A 24,688-nucleotide genomic window follows, 5' to 3' on the forward strand; every position below is an offset into this window, starting at 1 on the left:
CACTGTGGAGGTGGACAAGGAGGACATATATAGATGGTGGTGTATGTAAGATAGTGATATTCTGCGGCAGGTGATCAATTCAGAAGGTGACACATCGATCGTGATCAAACTTTTCACAGTGTGTTGGATACCGACAATTCGTGGGAGGCTCCTTTGCACAGGATAGCGACTAGATTATGGGTACTACCACGGCGCCTATATCTGCCGTGATGAGTAATGTGTAAGCATTATTGTGTTTTCCATCTGAAGGGCGCCGTAGCTTGTGAAATTACTGGGCAAACATTAACATCTTATGTATCAAAGTGACGAGCGGAATAATTGTATTAACATCTTATGTATCAAAGTGACGAGCGGAATACTTGTAGTGCTGCTCAGAATTTTTGAGTTTTGCACGAATGATGAGCGGCACTGCATAGTTATGGGCGAGGCAAATCAATGCCGTCTCGTCCCTTATAGTCATAAATCAAAAATTCGATTTACTCTGCATAGTATGCTATCAAATACTGTGGTTCACTAGACCAGAGATGTGAAAAATGCTTCATGAGTGGTCTGGCCTGAGGTTTACATAATTCGGGATTTTGAGGTGAGGCATTAAGGCGTATGATATCATGCATCCATAAGAACTATACACAGATGAAGAACATTAAATAAAACAATTAAATCTTCATTATTTTATTTTATTGTTCAAACGGGTAGTATGGATGATGTTTCCATAAGCTCAGGTCGAGCGAGCGGTAGTTTTGGTCGTAGGAGCTGAGCTGCTGCCTTTCCTCCTCGCTCAGCTCGAAGTCGAAGATGTCCAGGTTCTGCTCGATGCGAGACTTCTTCACCGACTTCGGGATAGGCGTCACACCCAACTCATACTGAAATATTACGGACAACTCACAAATATTTGTAACGTTGATTGATATGTTATACCTACATACAGACATACAGGTTACAACATATTAAGAGACTCGTGAAGGACTACTACTATGCTATTCTCTAACGTACGGTAACGATTCGTGGCTGTACTCGACGGTGAGTTCGACGTCGAGCTAGCCTTCAATTCGAAGTCGAGTTTACCGCTGTTCAAATTCATATTCACAAACTGATGACAGCTCGACGTCGAATTGGAGGTTGTGCCGTTCGTCACTGTTCTCTAAGGCGAGTTCTCGACGTCGAACTCGCCGTCGAGCTAGCCTTCAATTCGAAGTCGAGTTTACCGCTGTTCAAATTCATATTCACAAACTCATGACAGCTCGACGTCGAACTGGAGGTTGTGCCGTTCGTCGCTGTTCTCTAAGGCGAGTTAAGGATTAACTAAACTTCTAATCGGTATAAAGCCGGTTTTTTTTCTATTGCAATTAAATTAAAACTACTATGTTAATAAATATTCTTCACACGAGAATGTTTTGGCAAATAATACTTGTAGTTTCTAGGTAGAATAGAAAACATAGTCTATGTTATCATATTCTTTCATATTTTTTGATAAATGTTGCAGAATGTCACCGTTGCTTCTTATCTCAAAAATATTAAGGTCTCGCGGAGGTCTACGTCCAACCTGTACGTTTAACTGTTAGATGATGTCTTGATGTAGAACAAGAATTTTTTTGCCCATAAACCTAACGGGGTGTTTCTTGTTATATACTCGATATTGAAAAATAGTTTAAATAATATTACCAATGTCTAAATAAATAAACTAAAACCAAACGCATGTTGTTTACAAACAAACAAAAAAGTCTTCGTTTAGCCCGCCTTGGAAAACCTGTGCTACTCGTAAGTATTTTATTGTGTTATTTTATTTATTAAGTTATATCGTTGCTTTTTTGGTTGTATTATGTCGTATTTATTTCAATAGAATAACAGAAATCCGATTTATATTATCAAAGATGTGGCGATGATTCAGCTAGAAAAATTGTTAGATATGTTTGATAGGTACAAGTTTCTTGCATCTGGTCTCGCTCGTACTGCTTATGCTAGAAACAATAATATTAGAGCAGCTTGGCAGGAACTTGCCACTATTTTCAATAGTAAGGGCATTAAAAGCCTTAACACATGATCGGAATTGGTACGGCCGAACTATCGAACGCAGTCCGGTAGCGGACCATATTCGATGGTATGTCGTATTGTCTATCGCACAAAATTATTATTATTACGGTTAGCCGGAGTTTGAACGCCGAATCATATGGTGCGAGGCTCCCACCGGAAAGTCCGATTACTTGGTAGCAATAAATATATATTTTCTAGCACTTAATTTCAGTGGAACGAAAAAAAAATATGCCCTCAAAAAAAAGTTCAGTCATATTTGATATGTATATTTCGTAATCGAAAAGAAGTGGGTGTATCGCAGCATCTAGCAGTGCAATTCTCTAAGCAGCACGACCTCCAGCTCGATGCTGCCGCAGCGGCGAAAATCTGCCCTCAAAAAAGGTCAGTCAGCAAAACATACCTAGGCGTTGTACTGGTAGCGATACAGCAGAGGAACTAATTAATTTAATTAACTTCCATAAAAGATAAATAGTTTGAAATAAATTCAGCATCCCGAGAAATTGTTCTTTCACGACGATATCGTAAATCGTCTGATTTTTTGGCTTTTTTTTATACATGTATACATTATGAACAATTCACGCGCAGTCATTTTAAACAAAGATGTAATAACAAATATTCAACTAACATCCAAAATTTCATCAATTTGTTTATATTTTGAGCGAATCGCCTACAAAATAGTAGCTTTTGATTTTGACAAGTCAAATCGAGGCTGTGGGCGAGGCGGTCGTCGAAGTCTAGCCGTTTTTTGGTTAGCGAATACCGATTTTCATAGAAGAATTGTCAAACTATTCAACCTTGATTAGTTCCATAAAAAGCCGTAAATTTCGTTGCGCTAGTGCTGCGTGAGCGAAGTGAATATGAAATTGACACTCGCCGCTGCCGCAGCGTCGAGTGTCAATTTCATTTGGAGGTCGTGTTGCTCAGAGAATTGCACTGCTGGATGCTGCGATACACCCAATTCCATTCGATTACGAAATAAACATATCAAATATGACGTTGAACATATTATCTGTTACATCCTACTCATGTGAAGTTATCTTCACAAGAAGCGGCAGTGTCCCGTCAGTAGGTTATCATGCAGCATAACACACAGCCAACGAGTTCTTCATGTTAGCTTTATGAAAGAGGTCAAATGATCGCACGGGTACCTGATGATATATTCCACTTCCACCCACGCTCTTTTCGTTTCTTCTTTTTCTCTCTTCGTAAAAGGAACACAAGGAGTGTTGCTTTTAGGAAGGTGTCCAATTGTCCTCAACATGCGTCAGAGACAGCATATTATACATTATAACTTCTGATATTGCTAATGTCATGGACAACGTTTTTACCATCTGAAGTACTGCCACAACAGATATTTCTGCCACAAAATGCACTTAACATTTTCGTTTAAGCGCCTCAATTTGTGACGTATTCAGAAGCCTCTTAACATCAGTTTAAACTGCTCTTATCGTTATTTGTACCGTATATCACTTACAACATAGCGAAGTACGATTTGTGGTACAGTCTTGTTGTGGCGTTGCGCGATGGCGACCAGCTCAGGTGAGTCCACCCTCGGCGGAGGAGCGGTCTTGTTGTGCAGGAACAGAGTGCCAAACGGAGTGTAGCCCACCACGGAGATGTTGTGAGCGCGGCAGTACGCCAGGAGAGAGGGCTGCTGGATGGTGAGGCTTATCTACAATAGCAAAGCACTTATAAAAACAAAAATACTAGACAGTTACATAAATAGTACCAACATAGCTGAAGACTGGAGTTGACTTTACCAACACTTATCGTGGAATATTAAAAACAGCTTTTTTTAAATGAAAATAATGGACGAGACGAGCAGGAAGTTCAGCTGATGTTAATTGATACACCCTACCCATTACAATGCAGTGCCGCTCAGGATTTTTGAAAAACCCAAAAATTCTGAGCGGCACTACAATTGCGCTCGTCACCTTGAGACTGAAAATCATTTATTTTACGTCGAAAATTTGTTTACCCATTCGAAACATTGACTTGCTTCTCTAGTATTAACGAGATCAAAATGCGGCATACGAAGATTCACGAACAGCAGATAGATGGATAACCTTGCTGCATTATGATTATGTTGTTTCTTTTGAACCAACAAACAATTAAACTCACATAAAAGTTGGATTCAAGATCTTAAACAGATTCAAAAGAAAATTCAAACAAGACAAGACATAATAAATTGCGCAACGTCCTACTACAGAGAACTTTATAAAAAACCACCATATTCTTATATGTTAAATAAAACTACCAATGAGACTAAGAACGAAAATAGAACTTCAACTTTAACTGAAGAAATAACAGAAAAAGAAACATTAAAACATATTCAAAAATTAAAATTAGAAAAGAGCTCTGGCCCAGATAGAATCAGTAATCAATCCCTGAAGATAGGAGCTCCATTGCTTATCACTTTTCCAACGAGGTAATTCAATATGGTGGTGGAATCGGGAACAGTTCCACATCAATGGTGTAAGTCAGAAATTATACTGCTCTATAAGAAAGGAGATCCAAAAGACATTGGCAACTATAGCACAATTAGTCTTCTAACTAGTTTATATAAGCTTTTGTCATCATTGCTTTTGGGCAGAATAACTGAAAAAATAGACAGAATGCAACCAGTAGAATAAGTCGAGTTCCGTTCCAGTTTCTTCAAGACGGATCATATTCAAACAATTGAACAACTGATAGAGAAATTCAAAGAATATAAGCAACCACTCTGTATAGGGTTTGTAGATTACTTTAAAGCATTTGATAGTATTACTCATGGGTCTATATGAGAGGTATTGACATAATGTAATATAGACTACTGCTATATACAAGTGATTAAAAATATTTACTTACAAAGTACATGTACAATACGCCTCGAAACTAGAGGAGAAGAAATAAAAATAGAAAGAGGCGTAAGACAAGGACCCTCTCTCACCGAAATTGTTCATAGCAGTATTGGAGAATATGTTTAAACAATTGGACTGGAAGGCCAACAGCATATGGATTGGCAATAAGTACCTCTGTCACTTAAGATTTGCAGATGACATAGCACTCTTTGGTAACTCGGCTTCAGAACTCGAGCAAATGATGCAAGCTTTGAATAATGCTAGCAAAAAAGTTGGCCCACATATGAACACCAGTAAAACGAATGTCTTAACGAATTACCATCATAAGCCTACAGAAACAGACTCAACTGACATACAATTTGAAGTAGTAGAAGATTACGTATATCTTGGGAAGCAAATATCTTGTAATTCTAATAGTAACGAAGAAGAAGTAGAAAGAATGATCAAAAACTCTTGGAACAAGTTCTGGTCACACATAAAGAAATATTAAAAGGATCCTTCAGCTTAGAGTTAAAAAAGGTGGCAATGGATACATGTATCTTACGATGCCTCACATACGCAAGCCAAACATGGGTGCACACAAAGAAAATTAAACATCGGTTACTAACAACACAACATGTCATGGAGAGAAATATCTTGAGGCTCGAAAAGATACATAAAATCCGCAACAAAACAAACCTTAGAGATGTCCTTGAACATGCATTAAAAATGAAATGGCAATGGGCAGGACATGTGGCTAGGGTCCCAGACCAAAGATGGACTCTAAAAGCGACAAGATGGAGTGGTCCCTCAGGTAACATATACCGAGGCAGACTCAAAATGAGGTGGAGTGATGACCTTCTTACAGTGGCAGGTAAGAACTGGCTAGAAAAAGCAAAAAATAGAGAGTTGTGGAAGAAGATAGAGGATCATATACCCGGATGGGATCAAGATTATAGTTTAAGTAATAACATTCGTTTAAGGTATATTTTTAAGTTACTAACAAATTATAATATGTAATACATAACTCTTGAATAAATATGCTTATTATTATAATCTATCTATCTCTATCTAGATAATGGTAGGTATGTGTATCTACACACGTACCTCAACCTGCAGCACGGCTGGAACGACACCAGTCTCAGCGGTGAGGCGCTCCAGCATGGCCACATTGAAGTTGGAGACCCCCACCGACCTGGTCAAGCCTCGCTCCTTCAGCTCTATCATGCTGCGCCACGTGTCCAGGTAGTCAGTGTGGTCGTCTGTCATGTTCGGCTGTAGGAACAACACGTGATACAATTAATATCGCTTGCCTTTTAGTTTTACGCCAATTGCTGAAGTCAAATCATAACATGAGGTCATATCAAAAACTTCTAATAAACTGCATGTAAGGTATAGGAATAGGAAAAAATCATTCAATCTAAACTCCCGGGTGAGAGAGTTTTCGAAATTTTTTTGAAGTGAAACTTCTTTAAACTCGTTATGATTTCAAACCGGATTCAACGGAAAAAACGACAGGTAAGAGACACAAATACAAAAATGTGTAGTATGAAGCCGGCAAAGAATGAGAAATATGCATACTATTGAAGTGAAAACTTCTTTATCATCGTTGTGATTTTAAAGTCGATGAAACGAAAAAGCGACAGTAAATCAGTAATCAGTAAAATTCATAAAATTTGACATGGGTGATGAGATAGGAAGCATAATACAATGTTTTGGTACCAGGCGATCATAGTTAAAGAAGAGATTGTGTTAAGTATGGCGCGAGTGTAACTTAATATATTCCGACTCCAAGCGCACGACGTATTACTACATAGACACCAGGAGAACATATTATTATATATATATCAGTGGTGGTAGGAATGTCTTTCATAGCGGTTGAAATCATGTGTCATCCTAGCAACACGTACCAGGAATTCATATGAAGTTTAGAGGTTCATGCACCATGCAGGTATCACTTCTGGCATGTGTACTTTGTACGCACGCAATGTTTTTTTTTAAATTGTATTTCACTAACTGTTAAAATATAACATATTTAAATTCACACTGATATTTAAAACTATTTAAATAATAAGTTATAATGTTCAGCTCTTTATCTTTTTCGTTTCAACGATCTTCTCTTCAGGCACCTGACGTTCATGAGTTTTGAATAGCAATCCTGATGCTTTATAATTTATATTATTTCAGTGTAGTCAGACAAGAGCGTGTTTTATTAATTAATTTGTATATAACTCACGTAGGTGCCGATAGGAAAGTGTATCAGGTAAAGATCCACGTACTCCATGCCCAGCTTCCTCAGGGAGCTGTCCAGACCCTTGGGGACATCCTCTCTGGCATGGTGGTCGTTCCATAACTAGAATATAAAAAGAACGGTGTGTGCCTTAGACCATACGACAAAAGTGATAACTTTATCAAGGCGAGGCTTGTTTTTGAGTTAGTGGTGGGGAAATAATGACATTTGTTTGACGTATTATTTGAATACACAGCGACATAACAGCGAAGAGCAGCTGACTGTATCCCTCTCCCTCGCTCCACACTGAGCGGTCCCGAGTTCACCCGATCCAGCCTATCACAGAATTTCAAAAAGAAAAAATTAAATTACAGAGAGAGGCTAGAGATTTATAAAGTAAAAGATTTAAATATTTTATGGCACTAATTTTGTTATTTATGCTCAAATTTCTGTGTTTTTATATAGAAATATAATAATAATAATGTAAAAATTCGAAGCTCTTTCGCTTCTAGGTTTGGATAGTCAAACTTCAGACAACTTGGCAAGAAGCGTTAGTCAAAATCTAATCGCAGGTCACATCGAAATTCAACACGAGGAATTCGACGTTTGACTGTCCATATCGGTGTTTCCTACATATTCGACCATACCAAACCATATGACATAAAAAGATGGCCACTCGATTATTTGTGTTCATATTATTTATTAGTTAAAATTAACAATTATCTCGCCGTTTTAAATATGACCTTTACAGTAGGACATATTTGATCGAAGGTTCATTAACGAACTATTGGATATTATTGTTATAACACACCAGCTGACTTATCAATAATGTACATTAATAAATAACAGGTTTAAATGCTGTTTACGTGATAAATTAATTAAATCTACACGCGGGTTGCTAGCACACCTACATAATATGTTTTACAACATTACAACAATAATTGTGAATTAATTTAAAAAAGTTAGTTCTAAAACACTATAGGCTTAATTGACAGTGCGTTTTAAAGGTAATAATGATTATTTTTTTTGGTATTACTATTACTACTATGTAGGTACTACCTAATCGATATGACATGAGTAAAAAAGCGTGTGAAATTCGGTTATAATTATATTATGAAACATCATCATCACATATAGTTATATTATGATCACAGCAGTGCTCAAAAGTAAAATAAACTCGATCATTGATGTGAGCATAGTGCACTCTCATTCTACTGACACTAGGTTAGTCGCAAATGAAACAGTAAAATCCTGATTGCTCTTTTTAGCTTCATTTCAACAGTTTACTTCAATACTATAATATAACTTAAGTACCTTTGTAGTAATGAAAATGTCCTCCCTCTTGATAACTCCTTGCTTTATTTTATTCCTCACAGCGAGACCGACCTGGAAATTTTATTATTAATAATTAGGACTGGCCAATAATCTGACCTCCGAAAAGATATGAAGTACCTTACAAAACTAAACATAAGAACACTCAGAAAATATAATCGAAATAGAAAACGCTTTAAAAGACATTATTAACGATATAGTAGATGTAAGTGAAATGAAAGCATAGTAGGAGAAAAATCTTACATAAGGAAGATATGAAATAAAAGGTATAATAAATATCTCTCTAGTACCTAGGCTATACAGCAGTAGGATTTTATATTCAATCAATTCAAACATTAAATATCAAAAAATTAGGCTCAGAAAACTATGTTCAATTTATAGAAGCAAAATTCTGTCTCTTTTGTTTAAGTATATATTTTTATGTTGAATTGAATGCTGTAAAATTGTGTTCGATGTACAAGTGACCGAAGTTGAGCTTCAATAAAAAGAAGTGGAAGGCACAAGAATCCTTGTGCCGCTGTTTCAAAACCAATATGCTTCACAGTTTTAAAAATTATATTAATTATAATCAACACAATAAAATACTCAAACTTCACGAGAAAGTAAATATATAACAAAATGTAAATTAATTAATAAAACCGTTTAAAAAGGAACAGGAGTTATTGAGTATGAACACTACATGCTTCAATTCACACATGCTGTAAATAAATAAAAGTTTTATGCGAGCATTTTATTTACATGATAAAAACAAGACATGTTTTGGAAGTTTTCAGTTTTGGAACTCTTCGCGGACAAACTTCTTATTAATGTTATTTTTATTAAGGTCACTGAAGTTGTATGCAAGTGTAAAACGTATTATTAGAGCCTGTATGAGCTACGTCTGTGGTGACCTGTTCTTCGGTGCTGTAGATGGCTGCAGTGTCGATGTGTCGGTACCCGGCGTCGATAGCGACCTCCACCGCACGCTGTACTTCATCGTTCTCCACGGGCGCCAGGCTACCCTGAAAAAGTGCAAAGTGAGTGAAATATGCTTTACATCTTTACTAATTGACTCCTGGTATAATTGGGAGTGGAACCAGTGGGACGCACCATTGCACAGGATGCCGGCTAGTTTATGGGTACCACAGCGGCGCCTATTTCTGCCGTGAAGCAGTAATGTATTTCGGTCTGAGGGCTACTGTGTTTTGGTCTGAAGGGTGTCGTAGCTAGTGAAATTACTGGGCAAATGAGACTTAACATCTTATGTTTCAAGGTGACGAGCAAAATTGTAGTGCTGCTCAGAATTTTTTGGTCTTTCAAGAATCCGGAGCGGCACTGCAACAATGCAATTACAAAATTGGCAAGGCATATCAATTACTATCAGCTGAACGTCCTGCTCGTCTCGTTATTATTTATTTTTGCCATTTTCAAGTATAATAATTACAATAATCGTGTTTTTGCATGCTTCATTGTCTTTTGCACAAAGGCGCTACCGGGTATTGGACATAAAAAAATCCCTTATCCAGAAGATCCATCAGGATGGAGGAAGAATCCGATTATTTGAAAGGGTCAAGGATTCCATTACATACAAATAGATATACATTCTAAGCTAATAAAATTAAAATAGGCTGTCTAAATTATTGCCATCGGTTCTTGATAAGTGTGCAAAGTTTAAATTCAATCCAACATTTTATTTTGTTACAAGCATGTAACAAAATAAAATGTTGGATTCTTGGTTGGTTCTTTAAACAAGTCAGTAGACTTGTTTAAAGAACCATCAAAAACCTCAGGCACGTGCTTGTCTCTCTTGAAGAAACAGATTTACTTTTTTTTTAATTGGACAAATTTTTAATGTGAATGAAAGGTATTGTGAATGCTGCAAAATTTGCACGTCAGAATTTATGAGGTATTTGTCTTTGATTAGGTATTATAATAATTGATGGTAGTGATCACCAACCATCATTTAATAATGTTGTTGTATACTGATGAAAATTTTATAAACGTTCACAGAAATTGTTACCTTTTTGCTCTAAATAATGATTTTCATTGTAACAGCACTAGAAATTCTTAAAGCTTCCTCTAGTATTTTTATAACATAGCTTTAAAGGTAAATATAAAATGTATATTAAAGTCACAGCTGTTCAGGTGTTATAATTTTATCGATACTCGTAGCAATGACACAGTACAGTAATGAATACCTACATCGTTATTGCTTTAAAGTCGGAAAAAAATACTGTGAGAGTTACTTGCACCATTTCTTCCCTCTCAGAGCGCCATTTGTATCCGATGCGCTGGTAGTACTATTAGTAATTACACATAAGTAATTCTAGAATCAATTTTGAGCAAAATAAATGCCTTTTATGCCTTTACAAAGACTTGCTGAAGTTGGATATAGACAAAACTCACGCTGGGCGTCGTTCCCAGCCACGTGCCAAGGCCAAAGGCCGGCATCAGGTTACCATCGTTGAGGGTCACCACAGGAGCTAGCTTGCAGTTCTGAACAGAAAACATTGACAATAAGTATCGTTATAAAGTTCATCCACAATCAAAGACAAAGTTCTTTATTTGCTAGAAACATTTACAGTAAAACTTGATATAAATTTAAGACTAGGCACATGTTTCGTCTTGACAGACATGCAAATATTCCATTGGTTTCAAGGATTTAAGGCTTGTCCACATAATATAAAGACCACGTTAAACGAAAGCTCGCGTAAGCTCACTCTTCTCTTTCACTCTCCACAACACATACTTTTTCTGTTTCGTTCGTTACTTCGTTTCTTTCGCCGTTGTTAATATGTGGACCCGGCATACTCGAGGCCAAATATCCTGATCTGTTGACCGAAATAACTGCCAAATCTAGTTACGAGTTCCGGTTCGCCCTGGCGCTTTGATAAGCACTTTATACAATATTCTCGTCAGTTGCCACCAACCAAAGGTTTCGACATAAAACAACAAAATATAAATATAGGTAGCGGCTAGCCTGAAATATAAATATCTTCTACTTGTAAACAATCATAGTAAACAGGATCGTTTCACTAATTTGGTGCAACATAAAACTGGCGCAAGGTCATTGTCCAAAGGTAATTTTGAAATACCCATGGTACAAAAGTACTATGGAGATAGAACGTTAAAAAACGAGTTCCATACTTACTCAATAGTTTACCCGAGGACATAAGACGTGAGCCTACACTTGCTTATTTTAAAAGTTTATCAATAAATATTTGTTAAATACATTGTAACCATTTACGTAAATTAATTGTATTAATATAACCTAATTTATTAATTAATAAGCTATGTTTATATAAAGCGAGTTACTTGCAGTTTGTGTGTGTAAGCAGTTTTGCGGGGGCATGGTTTAAATGAAATTTCAACTTTTATGTATATGAATAAATATATTACATACATACATTTTAAGCTTAAGGGATGCTCCTTTGCACAGGATGCCGGCTAGATTGTGGGTATCACAACGGCGCCTATTTCTGCCGTGAAGCAGTAATGTGTAAGCAATACTGTGTTTCGGTCTGAAGGGCGCCGTAGCTAGTGAAATTACTGGGCAAATGAGACTAAACATCTTGTCTCAAGGTGACGAGCGCAGTTGTAGTGCCGCTCAGAATTTTTGGGGTTTCAAGAATCCTGAGCGGCACTGCATTGTAATGGGCAGAGCGTATCAATTACCATCAGCTGAACGTCCTGCTCGTCTTGTCCCTTATTTTAAAAAAAAAAGTATTAGTGGTAGATGCAAATCGCATCCCACGCCAGCGCTATTCCGGCGATCTATTTGACAATGATCAATTGCCCCAAATTGCTAAATAAATTTAGTCTAAGAGTACCAGTAAGAATTCCACGTATGCCTATTACTCCACTTTGTCCTCCACTTCGTCGAGCGATCATAGGTACCATTCCCCCAGTCCCACGGTTATGTAAAATTTTAAATTCTTACAGCGTAGCTGATATTGATATATTTGCTGATTCCTTAGCCAAATTCCGCAAGACCATTTGCACCAACATTGATAATTATTAATAATGTTTTAATTGTCAAATTAATATATCTATGTAAAGTACTCATTTATTAATTTAAAAAACTTAAAATTTATTATTTCTGTGCATGCTGTGATTACTTACAATTAAACATTTAAAACTAATCACTACGTTTAGTTCCTAGATCTTAGTTCACCTTTTTATATTTGTGTGTATTATTATTGTAAGTGATTGTAATACTCTCTGCTGCTGACATCACTGTGGCAGGGAAAGGACAAACAGCTTCGTCTCATGTTTAAGCTTCATCATTGGACCAGCACATGATGCGAGCAGACTTTGTGAGTTTCGAATAGAATGCAGCGCATAAATGATTGTAGATACTCATTGAAAATCAAAACTAAAATATTTAAAAACGCCTGATTTATCTATATCTTGCTAGCTAAATACTATTTCTACTACACCAATTGTAGTGCCGCTCCGAATTTTTGGGTTTTTCAAGAATCCTGAGCGGCACTGCATTGTAATGGGCAGCGCGTATCAATTACCATCAGTTGAACGTCCTGCTCATCTCGTCGCTTATTGTCATAAAAAAAACAACTTTCAAAGAATGCATCAAAATCTATCCATTAAATTATTCCAGGCTTATCAGATACGACGACCCAAATAGCCTAGTGGTTAGTGTCTATGTGGTTAGTATTTAATCCCGGTAGGTGATTTATATGATGAATATGGATATTTGTTTTCGAGTCATATGGATGTTTATATGTATTTCGTATTAAATATATCGTAGCCTTGCAACTCATAGTACAGACTCAGTCAGTCAAGAAACAGTCACTAATACAGACAGACGAACATATTAAACCTTAACAATTTTATTAAATTTAATAACATTTTTGTGACGTGGATTGAAAATGTCGTCCGCCGTCCAATAAAAAACATATATGAATAACTAAATGAGTGACTTACTACGTGCAGCAGCAGAGCGAAGCCCACCAGCGCGCGAGACAGCATCGTTGTGAGTCCGTGGGGTATTTCTGACTGGTGACTGACTGGAGTACATCAACCCACGACCTTCTAGCGGCGTCGTGTGTCTGTACATGGACATACCACGACGCGCAATTATACATCTCCTAGGGTTTTTATTGTTCATAGAAAATGTTCGCAGATGTGCCATCAATACTATGTTACATTTATACGTTATTATAGGCTTTATAGTACATCTAAGCTCAAAGTTTATCTTTTTCAATAATTTATATATCTTCATAAATATTAAAACATTTTCTCTGGACATGATTTAACGACACTCCACAAAGGAATTTTTCAATATAAAATTCATACCTCTGCTCATACCAGGCTCCACCATGATTTTTATTTACGTTTGCGAAAAATTTGTAATTTATAAATGTTATGCTATAACTTATGTGTCGCAGAATAATAAATTTTATCTTATTTTCTAGCAACTAACCTTATTCATATACTGATAAAGAAGCTTACGTTAATTGATGTGATTAAAATCTTCACACCTTTGTGTCACGGCCAAAAGTCGAGCACGCTCTATTCAAACTGAAATATTTTTATTCAAAGTAGGATATTCAAATCACTTATTAGATCCAAGATAATATTATGTGTCTCAGAACTAAAAAGAACGCGCGCAAAAAACTCAGCGATCCCATTTTTTTATATTGTGTGAATTGCAATTAAATAAATTCAATAAATAACCTCACGAACCGTTCCCACGATGTGGTCTCAATTAAAAAGTCATTTATTGTATAGTCAACTTTACCATATTTTTTTAACAATTCCTTATTATTTCGTAACTAGCATACTTTTTTTCTGGGATCCTGTTGTAAAAGTTGCCTTAGAAACAACTTACTCAACTTAGACGAGTAGTAGACATAACATGTACAGGAAGATTATGAAAAACATCCTTGTAGGACGTAGGTTTTATTCGCTATTGTGGATTATTCGCACTAAGCCAGTACGTTTTATAGAGCATTGTCAACTAATTCTTTGGTAAGTTGGTTTCTTTTCACTTACAATTATTTTAGGTTTTCTCCTTGCTTTTGCTTTTGAGAATATTTTTCTAACGAGCTAGTCTTTATTACAACACACTTGTCTCCTCCACCAGCTATGCTTTAAGATGTTTAGCCCCAGCATATATTAAATCACAGAATGCACTTGGTATTCTCTGATTTATCTTAGGCGTTTGATGGCGTTCAACATCCAACTCTGGTGAGGAAGATATGCAACTATGATATAAGAGCAATAATTGAGCTCAATCTTCTGATTTTGTATATTATACAAATATAATTCAAAAAGTCGATGTGAAAGCAGGAGGTGTCATTGGGTTTCTCTCGATATGGGAATACCCACAAGGGTCTATTCTTCCGTACCTCTTCCTTTTTTTTTCTTCAATTATATCATTGAAGTTAATACTTAATTTAAACCTAATCTTGTAGGAAAAAAACATAAGGTAGTATTGTTTTCAGGTCACACTGCACTCACATTCAAAGTGTAAACAGACAATTTTACGTACGATGAAGTAATGTTCTATCGGACATGGTGCACTGGATTAGCGCCAATTATTTTTTGTTTAATTGCAAGAAAACTAAATATATAAAATTCACCGCACCAAGTATGGAATATTTAGGTCCAAGTATTTTGTTAAACAGAAAGATGGTAAAACCAGTGATAACTACTATATTTCTTGGGAATATTCTTGGTTGTACACAATAATGTCCTTTGCTATATTATTATTGGGCACTGCAGCTATAATACCATCTTTTTGCAGTAGAACACGGACTAGTAAAAAAATAAATCTTTTTAAACACGTCCGTGCACTAGAAGAAGGCTTTTCGCGGTAGTTATAATCGGAGTCCGGAACAAACATAATCTCTTTATTTAAGTATTTTATTACCAGGTTACTACTGTTAAAAGAAATTTGACAAAAAGTGGTTTCATGTGAGTTTATTTATCTATGTTGGTAAGTATAAATATCTATACAGCTTTTATAGGTGCTAGCTAGTCTAGTGGGATCTAAGACCACAATGGATAGGTTAGATGAATTTAATATATATTTGAATCTAATGTTATTGGTGAATTTTTCGTACTCAAATTGTAAGAAAAAAAATACCAATAGATTCTCAAATAGTTAATATAACGCATCTGGTTGCCTGTTTTTTGTCTTTCAAAACTTGTCCACTGCTGGACAAAAGCCTCCCCCAAAGACCTCCATGACGATCGCTCCTGCGCTGCCCAATCCAACGTATTCCGGCGATCTTGACCAGATCGTAGCTCCATCAGCCATTCGAGGCCATTTCTGTCCCACTGTCCATCTGTCCGCTCAAGCTCACCACAGGCTAATTCATAGACGTTCAATAGAGAGGCTCAAGCTATATTTACGTAATATTTCAATAATTTACTCATAGGGGATATGCCATTATATGTAGCATTTTCGCAGTTTGGAAGTAGGTACTTGGGCTTATGACATAATATAACTTAACTTTATTAATTACAGGAACATTACATCTTTTTTTAAGAAAATACAAATAAAAAGATGTAATTTAAAGATACATACATGATCATAAAGAACATGTTTAACGAAATTCGCCATTCCAACCGTGACAATACGGAAACAAGACAACCTCGCACGAATTCACAAGGTTGATATCAATAATAAGCTCCGTATTCCTGAAGGCGTAGAAAACATTTACAGAATATACTAGTGTAGTGTGTTCTCTCGATAATGTGTGATCAATTGTCAATATGGGCGATAGTGGTTTAATATTCAAATTACTGAGGAGCTAATGCCAAGCGGTACTGGCTGTTGACTTCATTCAAAATCGGATACAAAAACAATAGATTCACTTTAGATCTTGTTGCATCTCCTATAGATTAGATCTTGTTGCATCTCCTATAGAGATGTTTTTCTCTCTTACACGCCATGTTCCATCCCATCTTTCCAACAATTCCCAAATAAATAATAAAAATTTGGATATGTCTTATGAAATGTCAGATTAAGGCCCAGACCACACGGTGAAACGCAAATGCAACGAAACTGCAACTACTAGTTACTTTTGAGTTACTTTTGAGTTGCATTTATGTTTCTGCCATAGATTCCGTTGAGAGACCACACATGACGCGACCAGTTTGAAACGCGTTGTAAATCAGTCGCATTGAAACCGGCGTGCAGGAAACTCGCGTTGCGTTTCATTCATTTTTCGTCTTGGCGTCTTTTTTACAAAATGGCGGACGACGAACAAAACAACATTAAACTTGTGTTAGAAGTGCAAAAATATCCTTGCTTGTATAATATCACACTATGAAGCTACTCTCGCAAGACTGAGACTGATTAAGCATTCTATCAGTTTCTTGTAATTCTTTGACAGCCACAAACATACGACAGTTGATATTCTTCTCAATGTAGGGATGTATCCACATAGTTCTTCTTTTGCGCCTTCTTCTTTGTCGAAGATACAAATACATAACCACAATTTCTTCGTCACTTGAAGAACTCATTATGCACACGTATTTCTCAACGAAAACCGAAATGATTGTGGTTGCAGCGTGTGTGGAAAATGGTTGAAACTGGTTTCAAATCAATAATTTCAAAAGGCTTTCGTTGCAGTTGCGTTTCACCGTGTGTTCTGGGCCTTACTCGGCTTCTCTGTTCTGTGGTTCCCCACCAATCGTGTGACTTCTGAACAATCACATGTGGGGAAGGAAGTCGTTTTTACAGTATATATATATATATTATAACCTTCTGAATAGAATTATAACCTTTGTTTTATCGAATGATTCATCTAAATAAATTATAAACAGAGCAGTACCGAATACTGAACCTTGTAGCAGGTCAAACGAGATTGAAACGCTTCCATACATTCCTGGGCCCATGTGATAACAAGATGAAAGTAGCACCATTTAAAAGCTTACATATAAATTGTCCATAATTTAAAATTTTGCAATATTTGTTAATCTAGGAGCTGAGTAATCGAAGATATAAAAATGAGGTAATGTCCAAAACTATATGTTGACAGCTGATCTATAGTAGGTTTAATGCCTAGCTGTTAAGAATTTATCACATCCCTATATTAGCTAGGTACCTATCTTCTACTGTAACATTTTTTTGCATTATAATATTATACAATTAGTAATTAGTTATTATTAATATATAATACCTAAAATCGTTTTATTTGCTTAGACAAGAATAATATTATAATATACTCATTAGCTCATACATGAACTGTAAAACAGACTGCTAGAGACATTTTTCCATGGAATTCAATAAACTAACTGAACGAATACAACAAGAAATTTTTGTATTTTACATCAGAAAAATATACCCTTTTTTTAAAAGTAGATTTCAACTTGTTAACATCAGGCCCAAAAGGCCGATTCTCCAGTTGATTTACTAATTATTCCAATTAAAAAAAAATAGGGACGAGACGAGCAGGACGTTCAGCTGATGTAATTAATACGCCCTACCCACTACAATGCAGTGCCACTCAGGATTCTTGAAAAACCCAAAAATTCTGAACGGCACTGCAATTGCGCTCGTCACCTTGAGACATAATATTTTAAGTCTCATTTGCCCAGTAATTTCACAAGCTACGGCGCCCTTCAGACCGAAACACAGTAATATTTACACATTACTGCTTGACGGCAGAAATAGGCGCCGTTGTGGTACCCATAATCTTGCCGGCTTCCTGTGTAAAGGAGCCTCACACTGGTAAATTCAACACATCCTGATGATATTTGTAAGCGCTATTCCTATAACTCTTACGCTTTCTTATTTTTTAATGAGTATTGAAATAGAAATAATATGGAATGCCCTTGGCAAGACAAATATACCCAAACATCATGTTTTGAGCTACGTGGCTGACAAGGGTCTTCCTTGCAATTTGTTTTCTCTTAAAAAGCGAAGTAATAAAACGTTTATAACTTTTTCGATAATTTTCGAGTGCTGTTAAGAGATAAATCGGTCTATAGTGAGGAATTTACATATCTTCTGATATAAAAGTTGTCATGATTAAAACAATTTTAGGGTCATGGGAAATATCCTTAGTGTTGAGCATTTGGAACCTGTCATTCTTAATTGAAAATTCATTGTGTTTTCTCATTTTTTTGCCAATATGTTTTTATTTTACTAAAAAGAGTCGAATGCTGTGTGTAGCATTAGACTAGGTAGGTAGGTTTGGAGCAAAATGCTATATAACAAACTCTTCATCTGCTTTTCATTAGTCTAATGTCTGTGTATCGGGGATACGCCGACCAAAGCTTATGATATTTCAAATTCAAATATTTTTATTTAAAATAGGTTTCAATATCACTTATTGAACGTCAAAAACCCATTAAAAAAAGACTGCCTCAGACCGGAGAAGAATGGGCGCAAGAAACTCAGCGGGCGATTTTTTTATATAAAAATATAGATTACAATGTGATATCGTACAATAAACATTTATAATTAAAGAGCCTGAGGGTGTTCGCTTCATTCCAAGTCATTAAGAAAATCGTTTATGCTATAGTAACCTTTCCCAGACAAACATTTTTTAACAATTCTTTTAAATTTCGTAACATACTTGTTTTGTACATTTCACAATATAAAATATAAATTTTACAAGATAAACAGAACTGGCAGTGCACGCACTTGTCGTACTAAATAGGCGATCTCAGTAGTGAAGGAAATAATTCGACGAAATCTGTCTGAAGGTTTTATCTAGAACTCGCACAAAATCGGTTCTTGTGTGTATAATCTTTGAGATATAATACAGGAGCTCGCTAGGAACCTGTAGTTCAATAATAAAAAACAAAACACAAACATGTTCCAACAGACAAAAACCTCTAAGCCGATATCAGAGAGGATAATTCATTAATAATCGTGATCCGTGACTACTACTCACGTTACTGCAAATTTATTCTGGTTAGTATTAATAATATCTGACAATTTAAATTTGGTATCAATTCGCGATTTGTCTTATTCTATTAGGTAGGTTTGAGGTAAATTATTGTAAATGACTAGATGTGACGACTAAATACAATTTACTCTACAAATAATAATTATAAGTGACTTAAAAATAAAGTACAATTTGCGACGGATGTCCTTATTACCTTTGATTTTTACTATTGAACATTAATCTGATTCCTATTACGAGTAGCACCCATAAGACGTACGTAATATATATCGAGGTATTTCGAGCGAACGAAAAAAAGAGAGAAAATTCCTTCCACAGCTTGGTTGTGGACGTAAGTTCCTCGCAAAACATGATGTAGACATCCAAACTACATATCCAGATAGTGAGGATGATGTTTAAGTTAAGTTTAAGTTTGGATCTCTCTGAAGTAAATGCTGGAGAAGAATCACAGGGAAGCGACTTATCGAGCTTATTAGAATGTTCCAGTTGTAATCTTTTGCATCCAGCGCCACAGCCCAGGTTCGATATTCGGTCAGCTGCTGGAGGTCTACTCGCAAAATCGACAACGATACATTCGAAACGATACGATAATACTCCGAATATATCGCAACTATCCTACTCTAACAAATGTTCAAATTCCTTATCGTTTATCGTTACCATAGACTAATATTTTGATTTTTTACGATGTTAGTGTGAATGTAATATGTTCAAACCTAAACATTATCTGTGCTTTGTCGCTGTGAAGTGTCAAAAGTCAAAACATAGTTTAGGCGCTAAGGACCATGCCAGACTCTGCACCACCAATTTGGTATCATTTATACATAATGTAAATGTTAAAAAAATATGTTATGAATATAATATGACCATTTAAAATTGAATAAATAATACAAAACTCGCGGATAATAAAATTTAAAAAAAAGTAACTCAACCCTTCTCGTCGACTTCCTATTTCTTAGGCGGCCATTTGCATTATTTCTACGCATAAACGATCAACAAAATGACTTAAATAGCTTAGTAGTAAAAAAATCCTGTTGAATAGTAAATCACATATAATTATTTTAATAATATTTATTAACTATGTATATTGTATGGCAAAAATATCTATACAAATTGAAACGATAATAGCAACGACAGCCTAGATGGTGTCGTTGAGATTATCGTAAAAGTGACGTTTGATTATTTGTGAAATTCGAATATTCGTCTCTGGCATTTTCAACTAAGAGTAGGGTTAGGACCGATAATATCGAATAATGTTTCGTTCGTTTAATCATCGTTCCGACATTGAATACGACGTAACTAAGAGTAGGATTCGACACGACTAATGCCACGATTTATCGAATATCGATTTTAGGAGTAGGCCCCCTGGTTTAACTGACGCAACGAATTAAGGCTGGATTTACCACCAATCGTAACTACAGAGTGTGGTGTTAAAATATCTATGCCTTGTAGTAATTACATCGGCCACTACAACGACACAGGCACTGGGATCAACTGAAGGGATACAAATCCTACTCCAAGGTTAGGATATAAAAAAGGAACCCATCATATACCAATTTGCTGACCACAGTACACTCGTGAGCAGGCAATGGTCGGAAGCTCCTACAGAGGCGTCTAAGGAGGCTTGGTAAAAACTGGGATGTGTATTCAGCAGTGATTATTCACGTTTGCGAGACAGACCATACGCCAATGCAAAATTTACACAGATCGCTTTGCGTAGTCTGTGGTACTTGACCCAAGACTACAATTTCAGCGGAGGGAATCTGTGCAAACACGTCGTCAATTGCCGATTAAACGCAGCTCATATGACGATCCGTCTCCAATTTACCACTGACGCACTCCTCAAGATTTATCAAGAAGGTAACATATTATATCTTCCCTAGCTGTGGAATGAGCTTCCTTGTACGGTGTTTCCGGGACGATACGACAAGGGTACCTTCAAAAAAAGCGCGTACACCTTCCTTAAAGGCCGGCAACGCTCTTGTGATTCCTCCGGTGTTGCAAGAGAATGTGTGCGGCGGTGATCACTTAACACCAGGTGATCCGTACGCTCGTTTGTCCTCTTATACATATTCCATAAAAAATAAATAAAAAAAAACAAGCATAAATATAAATATGCAAAAATATATTATCAAATTTGGGGTTAAATATACTGTATCACTTGGTTGAGATACCTGCCTCTCCGAAGGAATAAGACGGCTGCTTCGTCTCAAGGATCTCAAGTAGACGTCATTTAGGTTTGGGTGGAATCCTCAAATGTTGCATAAAGCGTGGAGCCTGAATGCCGTGGTGTTGTTGCCTCGTTTGCGTGTGGAGCAAGCCTGGCTTGTTTGGTTTCTACTGTTGTCCCCCATATTGAGAATCCCTTAGTTACCTTTTATGACATCTTTGGTCCTGGGAATCCCTATGCTTTTACACCCCGGAAAGCACAGGGTAAACACACACACGTGACACTTCACGCCGGCCTCTAAACTGAATGCTCTAGAAGATGCCGTCTACATTATATGCATTGTTTTCATCTAGAATTTACGCTCAGACGTCATGTCGTCAAAATAAAATCTAGCCGGAATATGTTATGACTATAAAATAATTTTACCTGTAACATGAATATTATGTATACAGGGTGGAAATATTGCAAAAAATGCAGAGAGTTGTTGTCAGTTTTTGTCGGGTGGAACTCGATAACAACTCGTGTAACTTGCCTCATCGGTAACGAGTGCGGAGTGCGACTTTCTAAGGGCCGGTATCCACCAAAGCAGAGAGGAGAGGAAGCGAGAGGAAATAAGCCACGTAGCTGTCAGGTTATTTCCACCAGAGCAGAGAGTAGATGTGAGCTGTGTTTATAGCAACGCTTTCGAGTTTGCGAGGTGCGGGGAAAAGGGCGTGCGATCTGGGCCGCCCGGCCGCTCGCCGACACGCATCTCCGCTCCACCGCGCTGCCTGATCGCTCGGCGCGGCACAAAATTCTATAGAAAAATGAGACATCTCCTCTCCTCTCCGCGTGATCCATTTCGACCAAAGCTAATGGGAGAGGAGATGTGGAAATAATGAAAACTGATTGGTTACCAAAATAAATCTCTTCGCTTTGGTGGATTCTGGGCCTAACGCTAATTGTAGGTACTTACATTTAGTTTTTAGCAATTATCAGTTCACTGTGAATCGTAATATGTCCCTTCTAGTACAAAGAGTCCTCTTAAGTGAGCAACTATGATGTTATCAATGAGGAGCGTAGAATTGATTGGTTCAACTCACTTGATAATTGTGAAATTTCTCAAGCAGTTGATAAGTTTTATAATACCTACCAATAATAGTGTGATCCTCTATCGAGATATCGTTCCGGTTAAAATTATTAAAAACTGTCAAACTCTCAGGTTGTAGCTTCATCTTCATCTTCATATTAAGAAATTGACTTGAGATGGCACTCTTGCTAATCTCAACAATTTGTCGTTATTCAAGTGATAACCCTCACTTCTGGTGACTTCCAACTGAGCCAACCGTTCGAGTGACGTATCGTTTATAAAATCTTGTATGCTTTGTTCAACTCTCATACATAACAGACTTGCTCGATAACACAGTTAAAAAAATATAACATCTACGGTACGTCTTCTAATTATAATTTCGTTTAGCTTAACAATAATTCGTTTGTGTTTTTGCTAAGGTATTTTTATATTTATTTTTGCAGTTTTTTTCCTCTTTTTTGACTACCAACTCATTAACATAATATGCACATTAGTGGAAACTTTATTTGTTCGACTCTGTTGTTTTTATGCGTCCACATATCACAAGCTTCCCCCTCTCAGTTGCCCCACGTGACTCTATTGTTAAGTCTATGATCATAAGTCATAGCCTTAGAATATTGACACTATAGAAGTAGTACCCGCGTGCCCCTTTGTGTGTCACTTACCATGAGATGAAAGTCCTGTTCATCTCGTAGCTATTATAAGAAGTTGCATCGTAAGGTCCGCACCCAAAGGCGATCGCCACCCTCTCATAATTACAGAACTAAAGTGTTACCCACAACCTTTTAAACCTTACAGAAACTGGTGTGGTGGCAGCACTGGCCCGGTTGCGGGACGAACATTGTGTTTAGGTATTTGTGAGCATGACGACTAGAGATGAAAAATAACCGAGTGCCGGCAGAAGTGAAAACTTGAACATAGCGTTGTGCATTTTTGAATATTTTGGAATGGTTAGGAAATAATTTCGCACGAATTGCTTCATTTATCATTATAAGAGTACTAGCATTTATGTGGTTAAACACAGCATTCATTTGTTATCATATCATACACAAAAATGACAACAAAGTTAACACCTCAGAACTATGACAATTATTTTATATTAAAAAGTTCATCTCTCAGAAAAATCAACCTTCATCCATAATTTCAACGAATGTCTTAAGAATTTTCGACCACGTCACGTGTCCTGGTGCCAGTTAACTATTTTGTATCCATCCCATGAAAAGTACTCAAAGTCGCTAAAGAAGTTTTCGCTTCAAAAATCACAGGCTGAAGATTCTACCGCATTGTAGCTATGCGATGGTTTTTAGTATTGTACGCGGGTACTCACTCTCAATAATAAGCACTAATGACAAATAAATGACATCTATTTTGGGTATTCAATAGAAAATGGCGCCAATGTGCACTTCATTATGTGTAGTATTATAATAATTACGTCGACGTTATTATTAGATCGTAACAGCTGCGGATCATGTGTCTACTATTAACTACTAACTATTAACTAGATGAACATTTGGAGCTGTTGTTGCTGGTTGAGCGGCTAGTTTCTGACTCATGACTATTTCACGCCTTATTTGACTTAATTGTCGAAAAAAATAAAATATATTTTGGCACATTGATCCTTAGATCATTTATTACGTCTAGATAGACTATGACGGCTGTGAAAACGTCGAAAAAAAATGGACTTTAGAACTAACCTCTATTTTGAGCAATTCACGCAACTAACACAAAGTGTCATACAAATCACTCAGAGTGTAAGACGTAGCTTGTCACACACACTAAACTAATACTCCTGGTCAGTCTGGTTTTATCGGTTGTCTAACAGGAAGAGCCTATATAAACGTATAAATTATCTAAGCATTATTCCTTCAAACGTTAGATGAACTAACGAGATTTCAGATCAGCTGATGGTTTTTGCCACATTACACTGAACGCATTTTTTTTATGGAATAGGAGGACAAACGAGCGTACGGGTCACCTGGTGTTAAGTGATCACCGCCGCCCACATTCTATTGCAACACCAGAGGAATCACAAGAGCGTTGCCGGCCTTTAAGGAAGGATTTTTTAAGGTTACGTACTTACCTACGTACAACAAACTGAATTAAACAAAATTTGATAAGATTATAATGTTCCGTGGTGTATTAAGCTAGGGAAAAAGTTTCTTTGCATTCTAT

At 36.6% G+C, this 24,688-nt stretch overlaps 1 protein-coding gene across 1 annotated transcript; it reads right to left on the minus strand.

Annotated features, from left to right (window-relative positions):
* Positions 1-656: 656 nt before the first annotated feature.
* LOC126971442 (aldo-keto reductase AKR2E4-like) lies at positions 657-13,494 on the minus strand. The gene is made up of 8 exons (XM_050817764.1): positions 13,336-13,494; positions 10,798-10,887; positions 9,303-9,413; positions 8,395-8,466; positions 7,087-7,203; positions 5,958-6,125; positions 3,506-3,703; positions 657-863 (listed from the first exon to the last, which is right to left on the minus strand). Exons 1-8 carry the CDS (start codon positions 13,378-13,380, stop codon positions 678-680), a joined length of 987 nt encoding a protein of 328 aa, XP_050673721.1. The 5' UTR covers positions 13,381-13,494; the 3' UTR covers positions 657-677.
* Between the last annotated feature and the right edge of the window lie 11,194 nt (positions 13,495-24,688).

This window comes from Leptidea sinapis, chromosome 23 (assembly GCF_905404315.1).
Source record: "Leptidea sinapis chromosome 23, ilLepSina1.1, whole genome shotgun sequence".
Classification (NCBI taxonomy): domain Eukaryota; kingdom Metazoa; phylum Arthropoda; class Insecta; order Lepidoptera; family Pieridae; genus Leptidea; species Leptidea sinapis.

Excerpts from the sequence above, each read along its gene's own strand:
- LOC126971442 (XM_050817764.1), bottom strand. The coding sequence starts at position 13,380 with ATGCTGTCTCGCGCGCTGGTGGGCTTCGCTCTGCTGCTGCACGTA. Across the intron at positions 10,888-13,335 it reads TCGCTCTGCTGCTGCACGTA|AACTGCAAGCTAGCTCCTGT; the intron begins GTAAGTCACTCA and ends TTTTCTGTTCAG. Across the intron at positions 864-3,505 it reads AAATCGTACTTCGCTATGTT|TATGAGTTGGGTGTGACGCC; the intron begins GTAAGTGATATA and ends GTAATATTTCAG.